This window comes from Pan troglodytes, chromosome 18 (assembly GCF_028858775.2).
Source record: "Pan troglodytes isolate AG18354 chromosome 18, NHGRI_mPanTro3-v2.0_pri, whole genome shotgun sequence".
Taxonomy (NCBI): domain Eukaryota; kingdom Metazoa; phylum Chordata; class Mammalia; order Primates; family Hominidae; genus Pan; species Pan troglodytes.
In genome coordinates, this window is record NC_072416.2 from 40341824 (window position 1) to 40361342 (window position 19519).

Genomic DNA, 19519 nt, shown 5'->3' on the forward strand with positions numbered 1-19519 from the left:
GGGAAAGTAAGAAGTGCTGAGCAGGAGCCCTGGGGATGGAGGGCAAGTGAGATGGGGCTCCCAGGAAGATGCAGCCAAGCCTGGCTCACTCAGGCTGGCAGGGGCCCTCTGAAGGCCAGGAAAGTTGGCCCAGGAAACTGAAACTCAAGTGGCTCATCTGGGCCAAAGATCTGACCAGCTCGCACTGAATCTCATCAGCCCTGCCAACTGGAGGTCTGATCAGCCTTGAAGATCTTGCTCACTGAAGGCAGACAGCTGGTGGATGGGTCAGGAGAGCTGCCTACTGCCAATGCAGGAGTCCACTCAGTGTAGGCCCACTGCCCCACTCAGTGGCCTGGATAACCTGCTGAGGCTGCAGCTTCTTCCAGTTTTTGAGCAATAGGGGCATGCATCATTTCCGAAGGTTTTCAGGCAATCCCTGGTGACCTCTGGCAGGGGGTGGTTATCTTGGCAATCTCCAGCAGGGCCTATGGACTTGCTTCCAGGCAAAACCCAGCAATCCCCGTGCCTACCCAGGCACTAAGCATTTGTGGTGGGGCTTTCTGGAAGCTCGCCTTCTCCTGCTGGCTCTTCATTTTCCCCACCCCGGTACTTCTGGCAATTCTCCCTGTCATCATCACAATGAGACAGCTGGGTGCTGGAGACTCAGAAACTGCCATGCGGACCTTGAGTCCTTCCCAGGCCCAGCCAACAGGGCAGAGAATCCAGGAGAAAAGTCATTTTCACCTCCTGAAGGACCAGAGCTGACCAGGCACCTAGAAGCTGTGCCCCACTGCAGGCTGCCGGTGGAGCTCATGACAAGGCCGGAATGTGAAGCATTCCCTTGTCTGTCCTTTTTTCCTGAAGGCTGGGGCTTGCCCGGCCAATGTCACCCTTCAGGACAGGGAATCAGAGCTTTGCATGGCTGCCTTACCCCACCAGGGCAGCGCCACAGAGAATCATGGCTGAGGCTTTCCTGTGGGCTGCAGTGCCTGCCCCTTTAGGGTCCCCACAAAAACACCTTTCCTGCAAATAATCCACCGTGTCCTGCTTGCCAGCCTAGGCTTCCTCATCAGTTGGTGATTTCAATGAAAACAAACGACAGTGGAATGAACAAGTTCTAAATCAGGAACACACAAAGAATCTGTGGAAAGTCCATTTGTCATCTAGATTTTTAAAAGATACACATTTTCCCTTCTTGTTATATTCAGTAGTGCATGAAGCCAATATTATAATAGATGTGCAACTCACACTAAAGCTGACTAAAGGGTGAATTCTTATTCTAAGGTACTTTGTGGTCTCAAATTTATCTGTTCCCACCCCCAGGACCCCATTAAAACTGAATAATTATCATTGAGAGCAGATGTAGAAAGAAACTAGCTAGGCAGATAGAGCAAAGAGTTCTCAACAGAACGTCCCTTCTAACAGAAAGCAACCCAGGAATTCACTTCTCTTTAACAAAGAGCAGCCTGGAAAATTGGGCTGCAATCATACAAAAGGAAGCTGGAAGCTTGTGTGGGCAGGGATGCCTGCAGCTGCATGGGTAGAAATGACCACCTTGGGCCAGACATATCCAACATGGGGGGCCCCACCCCTCTTTGTAGCATATGCACAGTAGAAAAGAGATAAGCAACTTGGAGTAGCTCAGGCTGAGAATCTGCCTGCATAATAAAAGGTTGGGGTGTGAGCTGCCAGAGATTCATGCTCTAAGCAGATGACACACCTGGTCCTAACCAGTTTTTCATGCCCTATGTGGATAACATACCCCCTCCCACTAGCTCATCTATAAAAACACTTGTATTTCACTGCAGAATGGCAACTCTTTTTTTCTGGATCCCTCTCTGCAGCAGAGAGCTGTTCTCTTTTTCTCACCCATTAAACTTTTGCTCTAACCTCACCTTTGGCATATCTGTGTCCTTGATTTCCTCGGTCCTGACACCAAGAAGTTCAGGTGTAACCCCAGAAGACAAGGCCAGTTTATCATGACTTGTCTCATTGCCTCTTGGGACATAGAAACGTCAATGAAAATGTGTCCAAAAGGACATTTCATGAAGTGCTCTCTCTTCCAATCTTCAAGCAATGTGGGACTATCCATCATGTACAAAAAACTTGTGGCTGAAATGCACAATTTCTAATACAAAAATGAATGCTATAAATTACTCTATGTATGTATATTATGGCCATTCAGACATTGTCACACACTGCCACATTTAGACAGAAGAACCTGTGAACTTGTGGCTGTTAGGAAGCTTAACTTGTGCATACTGTCACCTATGAAAGTTAGTTTTCCCTGCGTTTCTTGAAACCAACCTTGAAATGTCCATCTTGTACACAATTTCTATTTATCCCCAGCGAGGTTCACCCATCTGGCCCTGCCCTTACAGCCCTGGTACCAGTGGAATTGCACTTGCTTATGCTTCTTCAAATTTTCTTGAGGTCATAAACATTTAGTGACAGAGTGGAATGAGAAGGTACTGAAGCAAGGGCTGATGCCTTCTGGGTAGATGGGTAGAGATCTCCTGCAGCCTGGATATCTTCAAAATAAGTAGGTTATAGGTCAAGTTAGAGAAAAAATAATACTCTTTCTTTGAACACCACAAAGAGAAAAGCACTGGATCTAGATGTGTCTGTGAAGCCAGGCTTGTCCTGGGAAAGTGAGAAGAGCTGAGCAGGAGCCCTGGCAATGGAGGGTGGGTGAGATGTGTTTCCCACGGAGAGACCACTAGGGTCAGGGCTTGGTACAGTGAGGCTGGCAGGGACCTTTGGAAGGCAAGGGAAGATGGCCAAGGACACGAGGCTGAAGCAACCCATCTGAGCCAAATATCTGTTTAGGTCCTTCTGAATCTCAGCAGCCTTGCCAAGGAAGGCGTGATTACCCATGGGTATCAGAGACACTGGAGGCTGGCAGCTGGTGGGTGGGCCAGGAGGCCTGACTACTGCACAGGTGTGATTTCACTGGCAGGCCAACTGCAGGGAGTGGATAAAGAGAGAGCTCTGTGTGGGAATCTCTCTCGGTGGATCATCGGAGAGGTGAAGTCTTCTTCATAGCCTCAAACCCAATTTGTGGGATAGCAATTCCAGTGAAGCTGGGACAAGCTGGCACTGCTCAACCAGGCCTCCCAAGATACCAGGTTTCTTTCCACCACAGCTGGGCCTGGATTGGGATGTGAACATCTATCCCAGAGTCCAGAGGATGGGACCCTGGTCAGTGATGGTGCTGGTGTGTGGTGTGAAGCCAGGTAGGGCAGACTCTTCAGGTGGGAGGAGAAGCCAGCCTCTCCTGTGGGCTCCTGGGCAAGTCAACACCCTCTTTGGGCCTGTCTCCTCAACTGGAAAATGCAGAAAGCCTGTTGTGCAGGCCTCACAGGGTCATGATAAGGGGCAAAGGATGAAGGAAACTTCAGAATTCTTGTGCCCACCTCTTCCTGAGAGGGATGATGGTGAGAACAATGGTGATAGCCACATGCAACTGAGTCCTCAGGATGTACTGTGAGGAAGGTGTTGTTCTCATCACACTTCCTAGATGAAAAAACAGTTTCAGGAAGGCCTGGCTGCATGCCCAAGGTTACACACACAGTGAGTGTTAAAGCTGGGAGTAAATCTAGAATCAGGACTCACTGGAGCTGGTGGGAGCATTACACCAGCTGACTCAGGCAGTTATCCAAGATCTGAGGTCGCTGGGGCTGGAGTGTAACTGTGAGACAGGCACAGTCTCACTGACCCTGTTTCTGACTCTACTAGGTAGGAACCTTTTTAAAGAGTCCAGATGGGGCTGCAGCAGCAGGTGAATTGGCCTATGGTAGGGAGGGGCTCCAGAGAGTCAAGGACAGGGCTCCTCCCTCCCAGCTGGAGTTCTCCACATCAAGAGACCAGGGTGTCTTCCTCCTCCAGCCCTGCCCTCCTGTGGCCACAGTGCTTGGAATGCCTTCATTAGAGAGACTAGAGAAGGCCTGGGAGAGCTAGGCTCAGAGTAGATTAGACGAAGAGTGAGGGTGGGGACGATCTGACTTTGTGACTTATTAAAATCACACCATAGAGGTAACTAAGAAGTGCTTAGCATCTTTGGAGGTCAGCTGTGGAAAGAGGAGGGAAAGATTTTGGGCAAGGAGGTGAAAGGTCCTTGGATGCTCTGAGTGAGAGACTTGGGTACAGGGGTCAAGGAGAAATAGGTTGGTGAGAGTTCAAAGGAGAGGTCTTGTGCAGTTAGCTGAGAATTGGTGCTCATCACTGCTACCACCTTGATAACACAGGCTGCTGTGCCCCCACTCCCCTCCCCCCCACCCCCCGCCCCGGGCACACTTCTCAACAACCTGCAGATGCTGGAAATTGCCACAGAGGATTATATAGATGTGAGTGAGACTGGGGCAGGCAGGCAGGGTGGGGACCAGGATCCTGAAGCTTGCGAGGGCAGAGTCCTGGACTGAATCCTGAGACTGCAGCACTCAGCAAACCCCTTTCCTGAGAGCCTACCAGATGCCCCTGTAAATGGCAGTGTCAGTTCCGTCTTATCTATGAGTGACGGAGCCTCCAGCAAAGACACCAGTTCCTGTTCCCTGAGTAGTAAAGCTGCAGAGCTAAGTCTCAGTCTCTGCCTTAGCTGGTACCCATTGCGGAAGAGAGAAATTGGGCCCCTCCTAAGACAGGCAGGTCCTAAATTGTTGAGTAACTTCTTTGTTTCCAAGGCCTTTGTCTCCCTGTCTATCATCACAGAGAATCAGGGAGAAAGGTCACTGAGCCTCAGTGTCCCTTCTGTGGAGCCCAGAACCTGATGCAGGTCCAAGTCCTGTTTTATGCACATGCTATGACCCTGGTGGCCCTGGTGGTGGTGCAGCATAGGAAGTATAAGGGATGAGGTCTAGTCCTGTGGCAGGAAGCCTTTCTCATGAATCTTGACTGTCTACCTCCTAAGAACATATAATCAACACTAATAAAGGAAGAAGGTGAGCAGCTGGCGCTGTCGCTTTGAGGGAGGGTGGGGATGTGAAAGTCAGACACCACCCTGAGGAAGACACTCCTTGGCTCCATCCTCTGCATCTTAGATTTATTGGGAAGGTTTGATACACAGAGAAGCAGGAGACCCATCCCAATGGAGCGTTTGATTAGGGGAATAGAATCAATGATAAACTCCTAGAGGAGGGACTGTTTATATCCAACTCTGAGAACAGGTTGGGGCTACATGGGATTGGAGGGGAGGGTAGGACCCCTTAAAAGAAAGGCCCTAGAAATTGTCCCTACCCCCTCACACCCCCACAAGTTCCCTTTGTCATCTTCCACCCAGGACCTGTCAGAATCCTGCCCTTCCTTCTGTCTCCAGATCAAAGTCCTCCAGGAAATGCAGCTGCTTCAGTGACAAGAGGTAATTGTCATCTTCTGACTGAGGAGGAATTTGGGGTTTGGTTCCAGTGCATGAAGCTGCACAGTCAGAATAAAAGATGAGGGCCTAGCAGATTAGCAAAGACTAGGAGAAGACTCTATCCTGTGGCCAGCTTCAGAGAACCTGGGGCCATAGCTCCCTGGTCAACATTAGGCCTTGCTGCATGGGGACCCCTGGGCAGGCAGTGGGAAGCCTGAGGTGTGGCTCCTGGTAGCCTCACAGCTGCCACTATTTTCTGAAGCTCCTACTTGTTTTGTCAGATAGGCCCCTATTCCAGCAGGCCAGCAACACCCTCAAGACCAAGAACAGGCCATGGTGAATCTCAGGGCCATTGAGTGCCTGGGCTGGCAGGGGCAGAGTGCCTCAGGGCTCAGTGACATTTGGCCTGAGTGTTGGCTTTGGGAGTCAGACAGCTGCACTGGGCTCCCAGCTTCACCATGACCAGTAATGTGTCTGGGGCCAGGACCTCAGTGCTCTAAAACTTGAGACACCATAGTGATAAATTTTACACACCCTTCTAACTGCTTTTTCTTTTTTATCTGTCTTTCTCTATAATCACCATGTACTACTGATCTCTGTGTTTATTTAAATTAACAAGCATGTTATACAGTGTGTATTATTCTTCCTCGTGATTTCTTTATTACATTGTATGATTCCACTCATATGAGGTACTTACAGTAGTTCCATTCATAGAAACTCAAAGTAGAAGAGTAGTTCCTAGAGGCCAAAAGGAAGGTAACGGGAACAGAGTTTGAGTTTTGCAAAATGAACAAATTTCCCTATGAATGTGGATGATGGTTGTAGAACAGTGTATGATTAATTCCTCTGTCCTGCACTTTTAAAAATTGTTAAAATGGTTAATTTTATGTATATTTTACCACAATGTAAAAAAGGACTTTTTTAAATGAACAAACTGTAGATATCTGTAACAGCATAAATATCACAAATATAACATCACATTAAAAAATTGATGTAAAAGTATCCATACTGTGTAATTTTTTATATTACACTCAAAAATCAAAACTGAGATTCTGGCTTCCACTGATGATGAAGTAGCTAACTGAACTAACACTGTCACACAGAAAAATGATGAATCCTGGGTAAATTATTATATGTCATTATAGAAACACTTCTATATACAATACATACATGAAATATGTGTATATAAAAACTGAATGCATATTTTGGCTATGCCTTTCATAGGAGAGATAAGTATTGAAGATAGAATCCAGCCCATTTAACACCCTCTTTTAAAAACAACACTCTTCACAGGGACAAAACAGAATCCAGTCTTTTTAATCCAGTCTTGTATACAGTCTCCAGGGCACAATTTCCAATTCAAGAGATGCGTGAAGACACGTGAAAATGTAATAAATACACAAGATAAAAAGCAGGCAGTAGCCATCTCCAAGATGTCCAAGATGTAAACGGCAGACAAGAATTTGAAGGCAGCTATTATAAACACGCTCATGAGGGCAAAGGAAAATAGTCTCATAAATGAATAGATGTGAAACATCAGCAGAGAAAAAATAGCCATATAAAAAATGGGAAATAAAAATAATAATTTTGAGCTTTTCTATAGTTCAGAAACAGAGACATAGCAATATAATTTATTCAATCTGAGGACAGAAAAAAAAAGAAGTTTAAAGAAAATGAACAGAGCCTTACAGACCTGTGGGATGACTGAGTCTGAGAAAAGGTGAGAGATAGAAAAAATCAAATGGAGTATAAAAGTAAATCAACAAAATTTAAAGAAAATAAACACAGCCTTAGAGACCCATGGAATTATTGAGTCTGAGGAGAGGAGAGAGACAGAAGAATTAGATGGGTTGCAAAAATAAATCAATAACTAACAGCTGCAAACTTGCAAAAATTGTTCAAAGACCTTTTTTTTTTTTTTTAATCTAAAGATCCACGAACCCCCCACAAAAGTACAAATAAAACCATACCAAGGCCATATTGCGATTTAGGAAAGTAGCAGGCAGGACTTTCAATGAACTTGATATGATTTATCATTTTTACTATTTGTAAGAATGGAAATAAGTTCTTAGAGTTTTTGTCTTGGAGAAAGTCTGACATGAGGGACAAACGACAGTTATTAAAGGCAGATGACTTTCCAGACTTGTCTTAAATGTTCCATTCTTTACCTTAGAACTTATTTAAATTTGTTTCTTCCAAATACTGCAGTAATATTGATGCTCCAGATAGATGTCCCACGGAGATTCTGCTCTTGTGCGTCTGCCCTGCACGGAGCTGAGGCAGTGTCTATCAGTTTCAGAAGCGAGTAGTCGTGCAGTACTTAACCTGAAAAACTTAATGGAAACATGAATTAAGAGAATGATCACTGTTTAGTTCTATCAGAAAACTATTAAAAGTGGTCCAAGGGGGTATTTAAAAAGAGATATTAAAGTATTTTCCAAGGGAGCCCTATTCAGGGCAGAAGCGCAGACACTATCCCTGACCTCACCACACAAACTACCCTCATGTGTTGGGAGGGACCAAGGGGCGCTCTGGTCCTGCTGACCTGCATTAATCACGGCCGGGAGGTCCACACTAAGACCCTGAGGCCTGGGAAGCAGCCTGGGTGGGGTCAGAGAAGTGGTGGATGAGGCTCCCACAGCAGCTTCCAGGGTCCCATCCCCGTAGCTGTTTCCTTAGTGGATGCAGCAGGGTCAGGCCCTTCCGCTGTGACGTTTTCTCCTCTTTATTACACTGGCGGGAAAGTCTCCGTGAGAGGCCCGACCTAGATATGGACCACGCAGCGAGCCCGGGGGTCCAAGCGGCGCTCCTGGGGTGCAGAGGATTTGTGACAGCCTAGAGAACAGAGGAAATGGTTTTGAAAAGGCAAATGGCAGGTGACTAGGGACACGATGTTTTCACTTCTGGCAGTCAAGTGACAGTTTCAGACACTCATGAGCGGGCTTCTCGAGGGGATCCCAAGGAGCCTGAGACCTGCCAGGTCGGCCGCCATTACCCTACACCTAGGGACGGGCTGCACTGCGCATGTCCGAAAGGGCAGGCCCCTTAGCCCCACCCCTAGGAATGGGTGCACTGCGCATGTGTGAAAGGGCAGGACTTTTATCCCGCCGCTAGGCACGGGCTACACTACCCATGTCTGAACGGGTGTGACAAGAGGGAGGAGCGAGAAGGGACGGGGCGGAGCGGGAGGTGGGCAAGAATAGGGGGGCGGTGCGGCCAACGTCCGGCGGAGGATCGTTACCACGGCAACGCTGCTGTGGAGGCCATGAAAGGCGAATGGCCCTTTGTTGGCTGACAGGAAATCGAGACACTCGTGAGGGGGGCTTCTTGAGGCAATCCCAAGAGGCCTGAGAACTGCCACATCGCGGCCCTTAACCCAGCCCTAGGGACGGGCCGCACTGCGCATGTCTGAAAGGGAGCGACAAGAGGAGGAGCGAAGGAGGGTGGGGCTGAGGAGGAGGCGGGGTGAGAAAAGGGGCGGGTCGCGCCCAATGCTTGTCTGAGGAGCGTTACCTTGACAACCCTGCCGCAGAGGCAGTGAGAGGCCACCGGCCCTTTGTTGATCTGCAAGGTATCAAACTTCGAACATGACAAGCATAAAAGCCTGCAGCTCGAGGAGACAGGGTGTCACAATTACCAGGTGAAACTAGTCGCCCTAGCTCCAATGTCTCCTCAGCAGGAGAGATTTGGAAACAGCAAGGCTCCTCTCCGCAGGGCGAAACTGCTGGGCTGCGAAAGGCGGGACAGGGAGCGGAACCGTCTTCAACCGTTCCGGGAGTTCTGGTGTCTGGTCCGCTCCCGGCTGTTGGTCGCAGGGCAGAGGGTCTAGGATGCCAGCTGGCTGCAGGCTGGGAGATGCAGGGTGAGGCGCGCATCGCGGTGCATACTGGGAGTTGTAGTCTCTCCACCGTTCCCCACGGTGGATGGTGGGGCTACAGGAGGACAATCCCAGATTGAGACAGGAGCGGAGGCGGGGCGCGGCCGTGCAGGGAGGGGGAGGGCGGTGTAGGCGGCTTCGTTTACCAAGCTTGCTGGCCATTGATTTCATGCCAAACCCTCGCCAAGGGGATTAAATCAGGAGAGGAACTTGAAGGGCAGGCCTGGTCTCGCCAGTGAGGAGGATGTGTTGTTGGGAAGTGCACCCCGCCTTTGCCTAAATCGGGAGTGTCTGGTCCTCACTCACGCGACTTCGACTTCCCGCTGCTCAGCTCGATTTTCTTTCCCACCCGCACCCGAGTTCTTTCCAGAGCGTCACACCTCCTCCAGCCCATGGAGCCCTCTGCTTTCGTAAGCGGCTGTGGAAACTGGTCTGAGGTCCCAGACGCTGTCACTGTGCTGCTGCCCTCCGCTCTCTCCAAGCAAAGCACAAGCTGAGCCGCCTTTGAAAGACAACCACGGCCTGGCCTGGGAATGCGCAAGTTCAGAGCTTTGCAGGGAGTGACCATGGGCTGTGGCTTCTTGAAAATGTCACGTTCACCAGTACCCTTTTTGCGGATGTGGCCGTGGAGCCATGAGGGGGATAATCACTGGGTTACAAAGGTGCTGCTAAGAGCGGAGGAGAAAAACCCAATTCCCAGCCATGTGTCTGGTATGGCATTTCACCAACCCATTTAAGTGTGCAGGCCTCCAAATATCTACCTAAAGATTATGATAGATTAGGCATTTTACACTAAAAATCACTGGCTTCGTGTCCACTAAAGCCTGACTGGCCAGTGCCTAAAAGAAACAGACGATAACCTGATCCCTCAGGAACAGATGGTGTTCTAGCTTTGTGGAAGTGAATTTCAAGGTATGGAGCACTTGAGGGGTCTTTGAAACCTGCCAGGTCTCACATCTCTGCTTTTGGTGAAAAGCTCATCAACTAACAGTAGTCAGGAATGTGCCTTTACTTCCTGGGACTGGTCTGTTGAAATTTTGTGTCTAGACAATGGAAACATCCAGGAGCATTTCTGCTTTCCTATAGCCTCTTAATAATTGATGCCCTAAAGTCCTATATCCTTTGATTCCTGGATGGTACCAGATTTCATGCTGTTAAATCTAATCTGCAAAAACCTGAGCGTTAATCTCCATGAATAAAAGAACTTGTTGTTTCTTATTTAAATGCTGTTTTTTCTCTTGTCTTAGATTCTGAGCAGGATTTCCAATACGGTGTTGAAAGAAGTAGTGAGAGTGGGCATCTTTTTCTTATAATAAATCTTAAAAATAATTCCAAAATTTCACCACTGACAATAATGTTAACCATGGGATTGTCCTATAGCTTATAAAGAACATATCTCTTTATTTTGAGGTATATTCTTTCTATACCTAATTTGTTATAGATTTTATTTGGAATGAATTTTAAATTTTGTCAAAATAATTTTAGGCATGCATAAAAAGGTCATGATTTTTAATCTTTTTGTTGTGTAAGGAGTATGGCATTTATTGATTTCCACATATTAAAATATTATTGCATCCCAGGAATAAATCCAACTTGATCATAATAAATGATCCTTTTAAAGTGCTTTTGAATTTCATTTGCAACTACGTTGTGGATGATTTTTCATCTATGTTCATCAGGGATATTGGCCTGTAATTGTTTTTCTTGTAATGTCCATCTCTGGTTTTTGTATCAGTGTAATGCTGGCTTCATAAAATGAGTTTGGAAGTATTCCTCCTCCTCCAGTTTTTTCAAAGATTTGGTTCTTTTTAAATGTTTAGTAAAATTCAGCAACAAAGTCATCAGATCTAAACTCCTTACCCATTACTGATCTATTCATATTTTCTATTTCTTTATGCTTCAGTCTTGGTAGGTGGTACATGTCTAGAAATGTATTCATGTCTTCTCCCTTATCCCATTTGGTGGGATATCATTGTACATAGGAGTCTGTGTACATAGCAGTCTTATGACCTTTTTTTCTTTCTGTTTTACCAGTTGTAATGTATTCCCTTTAATTCTGATTTTATTTATTTAAGCATTTATTTCTTAGTCTAGCTAAAGATATGTCAACTTCATGTTTTCATAAAACAAGCTCTTACATTTTTTCTACATTTTCTATTGTTTTTCTAATCTTCAGTGTATTCATTTCTGCTCCGATTTTTTTTTACTAATTTTATTATCTGGGAACGTTGGGATAAGTTCTCCCTCCTCTAGTTTCTTGAGTTGCGTCATTATTTGTTTATTTGTGATCTGTTTTCTCTTTGGTTGAAGGTGTTTACTGCCACTCCATTTCACTGGGATTAGCACCCATATGCATTGTGGTCTTTTTGTTTGAGTTCATCAAACTTCTGATCCTAAGTCTGCACCTTTAGCATACTGGTAAGCAGCAGTGCTAAAAGCCTACATGATGAGTAGGGGATTTAGGATGAGAGAATTACCCAGTAAGTTTTGGCAGGGACTAATATTAAGTTATCTTTCTCTTTTTTATTTCTCATCAGTGCCTGAACCATAAGGCACAAGGAATGAGCCCCTCATCGTGAGAGTGCATGTGACAGGAGCAAAGGAAGCGGCAGCTCAGGAAAGACAAGGTCACTGTTCTTGCTCCCATGACAGTAGCACTTGTTAGAGCAACTGAGTGACGTGCATAATTCTCTCCAAAGTAAAAGTCCTTTTTGTTTTTTGCAATTTTACAAAAAACCGTCCCTGGGCCTTTCCTGAGAGTGTGCAATAATAAGCAATGTTCATATGACTACCCGGGCATTTAGTAATGGTAAGCAGACCAGATGAAGTGACCACAGGGATATAGCCTGACTCTTGGTAATCAGGACTGAAGTACTCACTGATTAAGGTTCTGTGTTTTCACTGCCTTGAAAGGCAAGTGGCATGCCAAACAAAGGCTAAATATGATGACACATCAGGCTGGAGCAGAGTCAACTGACCATATATGTCTAGGTGATGAGTGTGCTTTAATGTGGTCAGGGAAGGCAACTCATGATAAAGGCCACAAATGGCTATTTAGACCAAAGCAAAAGCCCACCAGAAACTGGTGGCTCTGACTGAGGTGACTTTTAATGTATCATGAAATCAGTAGGCCAAAAGCAGTTAAAGTTGAGCCGATGTCCTCTGTCATAGTTGGTTAATCCAGTTTGTATTGTGAATTGTTTGATTAGCCTCCCCTTTACCCCATTGGTGAGGGATAAATTACCACCCTTGTACTACTGGAACAGTTAAAACCATGGCACCAATCATTGGACAAATGAGATTGACAGCAGTTATTCGTTACATATAATCATGGAAGAAGGAAATTATGTAAGGTATACAGACCCACACAGGGATTGCACTTGGGAGCAGAGAGAACAAACAGGGGGTGTTGGGGAAGGCTTTGCAGTATCAAGAGGGTGAGATGCACCTGGTTCCCACAGGAGGTTGTTATTGGTTGGTCTGGATAATTCTGTGACCTTGGGAGAAACTGAAACACATTATACTACCAATTGCTAAGACTACAATAACATACTATAATAGTGTAATGCTATAATGTACCATATACTGTAACACTAGTGACAGTATGTTCTCCCTTTTTTGATAGATTCTCAGAAACTGTGACTTTAAGTAAAACAATGTACTATATAATAAAACCAATTTTACCATTGGCTAATTGATATAAACAAGAGTTAATTTTCCATGGCATATAGTATTTTGTTTCACTTAAAGTCAGTTTCCAGGGACCTATCAATGATGTTAAGTGAGCACTTACTGAACATGTATTTTAGTGATGTGTAATAGAAAGTAGCTATAAAAAATATACTATTCATGTACAAAACTACATGTGGTACACATTACAGTCATGAACCACATAACAATGTTTGAGAAATTGACAGACTATATATATGAGGGTGTTTTCTTGTGAGTATATATATATATATACCTACCTTTAAAGGCCAAAGGAGCTGAGAGTTTGAAGAATGAGGCTGACAAATCAAGTTTCTCAGAAAGAAACATTTAAGAGGAACATTTATTAATAGAAGCTATGTCTCAGATAGCTGAAGATGGTGGAACCTCACACTGTGACCCCCTAAACCCAGACACTAATCACAGGAAAGGAATGTGAAGGACAATTGAAATCACTATATAAATTTGCCTAAGGGTAGGATTTATGCTAAGTACCTGTTCACAATAGCATCAGGGTTGTTTTGATTTAAGGGTAGGGCTTATAGAACTGTAGGTATGACATAGGTATTTGAAACCCTCACCAAAAAACATTAGAGGAAGTAACTCTGTCATCATTTTAAGTTTCTTTTGTTTTTTTTAGTAATTTAAAATCTTAAAGTCTGGTTATGTTAAATTAAGTAATCTTAAGTTTCTCACTAAAAATTAGTATTGCTAAGCATTAAAATAATAGTTTTAAGACAGTTTTTACCCCAGCACTAGTGATTGGATAATATGGCCCCAGGCCCCACCCCTTCCGGTTCTGAATGAGAGAAGATGTGAGCCAACTCATAGCCAGATGACAACAGGGTAAAATGTTCCAAGCCGCAGCCTTTTTCAGGCAGGACTTCCTCCTTATGCTGAAGCCCGGCCTTCACTGTGGGATATTTGCATTTAACCTTATATATAAGGTTATTTTTATTTATAAATTGTATATATGTGGCCAGGCATAGTGGGTCTCACCTTTAATACCAGCACTTTGATAGGCTGAGGGGACAGGAGCTCTTGAATCCAGGCGTTTGGGACCAGCCTGGGCAACAGAATGTGAGGGCCTCACATCAAAACTTTTTTACAAAAAAATGAAAAAATTAGCCAGGCATGGTCACACGTGTCTGTGGTCCCAGCTACTTGGGAGGCAGAGGTGGGAGGGTCACTTAAGCCTGGGAGGTAGAGGCTGCAGTGAGCTGAGATCAGGCCACTGCACTGCAGCCTGGGTGACAGAACAAGATTCTCTCTTTCTTTCTCTGCCTTATTTGTGTGTGTGTGAGGGGGGAGGGGTGTGTGTGTGTATTATTCAAAATAGAAACAAAATAATAACAATTATTTTTATTTTTATTTACATTTTTTTGAGACAGAGTCTCACTCTGTCACCCAGGCTCGAGTACAGTGATGAGATATTGGCTCACTGCAACCTCCGCCTGCCAGGTTCAAGTGATTCCTCTGCCTCAGCCTCCCAGGTAGCTGGGATACAGGCACCCACCATGTTGCCCAGCTAATTTTTGTATTTTTAGTAGAGACATGGTTTCACCATGTTGACCAGGCTGGTTTCGAACCGAGGTCAAGTGATCCGCCTGCCTCGGCCTCCCAAAGTGCTAGCATAACAGGCATGAGCCACCATGCCCAACCAATTACAATTATTTTTAATTTTTAGATTTTACAATCTTTCTGGCCTCTTGGCTTTTGAGGCAAACTGAGCTTTGAAATTAGGCAATCCTCTATTGCACCAATGTGCAATAGAAGTAAAATGTCAGCCACATGTGACAATTAGAATTTGCTAGTAGCAGCATAAAGAAAAAGAAAAATGAGTGAAATTGATGTTAACAACATAGCTCAATATATCCAAAATATTTTAACATATAATCAGAATGAAATAATTAAAGAAACATATATATGTGTACATATATACGTACACACACATAGATATATGTTTCTTTAACCCAGCATTATATATTTTTATGCACATATGTATATGTAACTAAATATTTAAATATTTTCTTGTATTTTTCCCCAGCATATCTTAGTTCATGCTGGGCACAATACAGTTGCTCAGTAGCCCCTGTGCCCAGTGGCTGTCACATTGCAAGTGCATCTCTGAGGGCTCTGACTTTTCTGACCTTAGGGAGGTTAAAGGGCCTGGATCCTCCTTTTCTGCCAGATAGGAGTGAATGCCCCTTCTCTGCCAATATCACTCCTGTTTAAAGGATAAGAGAGGTGGTGCCCTGAGAGACAGTAGGGCCTACAAGAAACAAGTGTTCACAGGTAGAACACTGCTGTCCACTGCTGCTTGGTGTGGACTCATCAATCCTCCAGAGATCATACAGCAGTCCAAAAAGTGGGGCCCCAGAAGAGGGAAACCTCATGTTTTTAGATCTGTCCATAGGCTTGATCTGATGTCAAGAGACTAGATTAAAGGCAAACTTTTTATCTTGCAATTTGGCCTTGGCAAATTAAATAGAAATATGTCACTATAAAAATCAATTAAATAAAAAGGAAGGCAGTAAGAGCAGAAAAGAGGAGAAAATACCTACAAGAAACAAATAGAACTATTAACAAAATGGAAGTAGTCCATTCTTTTCACAATTAAAATGAATATATACATAGAGTAAAATTTCCAACAGAAATGTGTAAATTGGCTAGAGATTGAAAGAAAAAACGATTTGTTTTCTGCTGTCTATAAGAAACTCACTTTAGATCTAAGCACACAGATAGACTAAAAGTGCAAGTATGAAAAATATCTTCTAGGAAAATTGCAATCAAATGAGAGCAAGAGGGGTCATAATTATGCAAAATACACATTAAGTCAAAACTGAATTAAAGGACAAATATAGTATATAATGATACAAGTGTTGATTCACTGGGGAAGCTGTGTTAATAATAAATATATGTACACTTCACATCGGGGTTCCCAAATGTATAAAGCTAAGATCGACCCAGATGAAGAAAGAAATAGCTATGCAAAAATAGTAAGAGACATAATTATCCGACTATTAGTAGCAAACTCTGTAAACTGAACAGACATATAGGAAACACTCATCACAGTGAATAGATTCAGGAAGCTGAAGGCCCATGGGACGTGACCAACTCAGCATTCCACTGGAGGCTATATGATCAAACAGCAAACTGTTTATCATGAATGCAGGATGTGGGCAAACTCACATTGCCCTGCCACCAAAAGGTTTGCTGAGGGCCTCATTCCCTGGCACCAGGCTCCTTGAAGTTATCTATTGAGAAATCCAGTGCCTATTGTTCTAAGAATGTAGTCTCTCAAGTCACCTGTGAATCAAGCTGCTGGTGGAAAACCACCCCCCTCTTCTCACTATCTCTTTTACCTAATAAATATGGAGGGCTGTGTAAAGCTCAGGTACCTTGTCCACTAGAGGCAAGGTGCCCCTGACCCCTTTTTCCAAATAAACCCCTTTGTCTCTTGTCTTTTATTCCTGCATTCACCCTGCTTTGTTCAGTCCAATAGGTCCATGCAGGCTACAAATAGAAGTGAAAAAAAAGAAAAAAAAACACTTCACACAAAAATATCAGAATACACACTTTTTCCAATAGGTCATGAAACATTCTCCTGAGTAGATAACCTACTAGGACACAAAACAAGTTTTACCAAATTTTAAAATGTTAAAATATGGGCTAGGCATTGTGGCTCATTCCTATAATTCCAGCATTTTGGGAGGCTGAGGTGGGAGGATTAGTGAGTTTAGGAGTTCGGCGCCAGCCTGGGCAACATAAAGAGACCCTCTCTTTAGAAAATATAAAATTTAAAAATTAGCTGGGCATAATGGCACATGCCTGTGCGTCCAGCTACTCAGGAGGCTGACGGGGGAGGATTGCTTGAGCCTGGGAGATCAAGGCTGTGGTTAGCCATGATTGAGCCGTTGTGCTCCAGCCTGAGCAAAAGAGCAAAACTCTCTTTCAAAAAAAAGATTAAAATATTACAATCATTTTTTATTACAAGGGAATAAAATTAGAAATCAATAGCAGAAGAAATATGGAAAATCTACAAATATGTGGAAATTAAACAACACACTCTTCTGCATGCTCTCGTTCAAGGGTTGGAAGACAATGTTGTGAAGATGTCCACACTACCCAAAATGATCTACAGATTCAATGAGATCTCTACCAAATTTTAACTGTCATTTCACTTGGCAGAAATACAAAAAGCATTTCTAAAACTTATATGGAATCTAAAGTGACTCTCAGGAGCCAAACAACCTTCAAAAAAAGAAATAATATTGGAGGCATCACACTCCTTGACTTTATAATGTATTACAAAATTACAGTAACCAAACTAGTTGGTACTGACATAAAGGCAGACACACAGACAAATGGAACAGAATAGAGCACAGAAATAAACTGTCATATATATGGCCAAATGAAGAGTTATTTGTATATCCATATTCATTGCACAACATTATTCACAACAGCTGATAGGTGGAAGCAACCCAAATGTCCCTCAATGACTCAGTGAATAAAGACAAATTGGAATATACAAATAATGGAATATTATCCAGTTTTTTAAAAGCAGGAGATCTGATTATTTTTACATTAAGGATAAATCTGGAGGACATTATGTAAATAAAATAAATGAGTCATAAAAGGACACTGTGTGATTCCAGTTAAATATCTAAAATAGTTAAACTCTTAGAAACAGAAAGTAGAATAGTATCAGTCAGAGCCTCAGGGGAGGAGATAAAAGGGTAGTTGTTGTTTCATGGCTATTGAATTTTAGTTTTGCAACATAAAAACATTCTAGAGATATGTTGCATAACAATGTGAATATATTTAATATTATTTAACTATGTACTTAAAATATTTAAGATGGTAAATTTTATGTGGTTTTGACTACATTAATAGTGAAAAACTTTCTAAAGAGATACATATTTATCAACCTTTTCAAAAATTACCTTCAAATCATAAAAATATCAGAAAAACAATAAAGAGGCCAGGTGCAGTGGCTCATCCATGTAATTGAAACACATCAGGAGGCTGAGGAGGGAGAATAGCTTAAGCCCAAAAGTTGGAGACCAGCCTGGGCAGCGTAAAAAGACCTCAGCTGCAAATCACAAGCAGAAGGAAACTGGCAAATGAAAAAATATGTGAAACTTAAAACAGAACACTCTTGACTTCTTATTCAAGGGTCAGAAAATTTAATATTATTAAGATGTCAATACTACTCACAGTGAAGCACAAATTCAAAGTATTTTCTATCAAAATCCCAATGTTACATTTTTTTCAGAAATATTAAGTCTTAAAATTCATATGGAATCTCAAGGGACAATGAGTAGCCAAAGTAGCTGTGGAGAAGAACAAAGTTAGAGGTATCACACTTCCTGATTCCAAAATATATTATAAAGCTATAGCAATACAAACAGAAAGACAAATAGATGATGGAACAGAATAGAGAACCCAGAAATAAACCTTTATGAATATCATCAAATAATCTTCAATCAGGCTGCCATGACCGAACAACAGGGAAGAACAGAATAGTGTTCTAAAATTGAGTATCAAAATGGAAGAAAATAAAATTGGACTTTTCACTTGCACCATATAGAAAACTATCTTAAACACTTAAATGTAAGTAAGATCGCTATAAAAGTCTTAAAATATAAGGTAAAAATCATGACATTTGTCTTGATAATTTTTTTAACATGACATTAAAAGCAGAAGTAACAAGAAAAAAGCAGGAAAATGGGACTACCCCAAATGTAATAGGCTTTCTGATAAAGAGAAAACAGCTGGGCCTGGGGGACCACTACCACCAAGACACAGAGACCAGTAGTGGCCCCAAATGGCTGGGCACGCTGATATTTATTGCATACAAGACAAGGGGGCAGGGTAAGGAGGGTGAGTCATCCAGGTGATTGACAAAGTCAAGCAAATCATGTGATCATGGGACAGGAGGCCCTTCCCTTTTAGGTAGCCAAAGCAGAGAGGGAAGGCAGCATACGTCAGTGTTTTCTTCTATGCATTTATAAGAAAGATCAAAGACTTTAAGGCTTTCACTATTTCTTCTACCGCTATCTACTAAGAACTTCAAAGAGGAACCAGGAGAATGGGAGGAACATGAAAGTGGACAAGGAGCATGACCATTGAAGCACAGCACCACAAGGAGGGGTTTATGCCTCCGGATGACTACGGGCAGGCCTGGATAATATCCAGCCTCCCACAAGAAGCTGGTGGAGCAGAGTGTTCCCTGACTTCTCCAAGGAAAGGAGACTCCCTTTCACGGTCTGCTAAGTAACAGGTGCCTTCCCAGGCACTGGCATTACCGCTCGACCAAGGAGCCCTCAAGCGGCCCTTATGTGAGTGTGACAGAGGGCTCACCTCTTGCCTTCTAGGTCACTTCTCACAATGTCCCTTCAGCACCTGACCCTATACCCACCAGTTATTCCTTGGTTATATGAGAAATACAACTAAGAGTAATATTAAAAGCTAGTGATTAATAATGTTTATACTAATGATGGATAATGTCCACGATCATCTCTATATCTAATTTGTGTTATAACTATTCTTTATTCGAACTATTTTCTTTATTATACTGCAACAGTTTTTACCTTCAG

The 19519-nt window shown here is 43.4% G+C and overlaps 1 protein-coding gene across 5 annotated transcripts in view; it reads right to left on the minus strand.

Annotated features, from left to right (window-relative positions):
• The window catches only part of LOC112208125 (TP53-target gene 3 protein), a 43474-nt gene extending 34144 nt beyond the window's left edge, over positions 1-9330 (minus strand). For 2 of the 5 annotated variants that reach the window (XM_054668350.2, XM_054668348.2), the window contains exons 1-3: positions 8846-9323; positions 7878-8167; positions 7501-7665 (exon numbers count right to left, since the gene is read on the minus strand). In XM_054668350.2, the coding sequence (XP_054524325.1) occupies positions 8026-8167; positions 8846-9207 (504 nt within the window). In that variant the 5' untranslated portion in view covers positions 9208-9323 and the 3' untranslated portion in view covers positions 7501-7665; positions 7878-8025. Of the gene's footprint in view, positions 1-6633; positions 7666-7877; positions 8168-8845 lie in introns of those variants that run through there. The other 3 variants (XM_054668351.2, XM_054668349.2, XM_054668346.2) reach the window with 3 other exon arrangements.
• Between the last annotated feature and the right edge of the window lie 10189 nt (positions 9331-19519).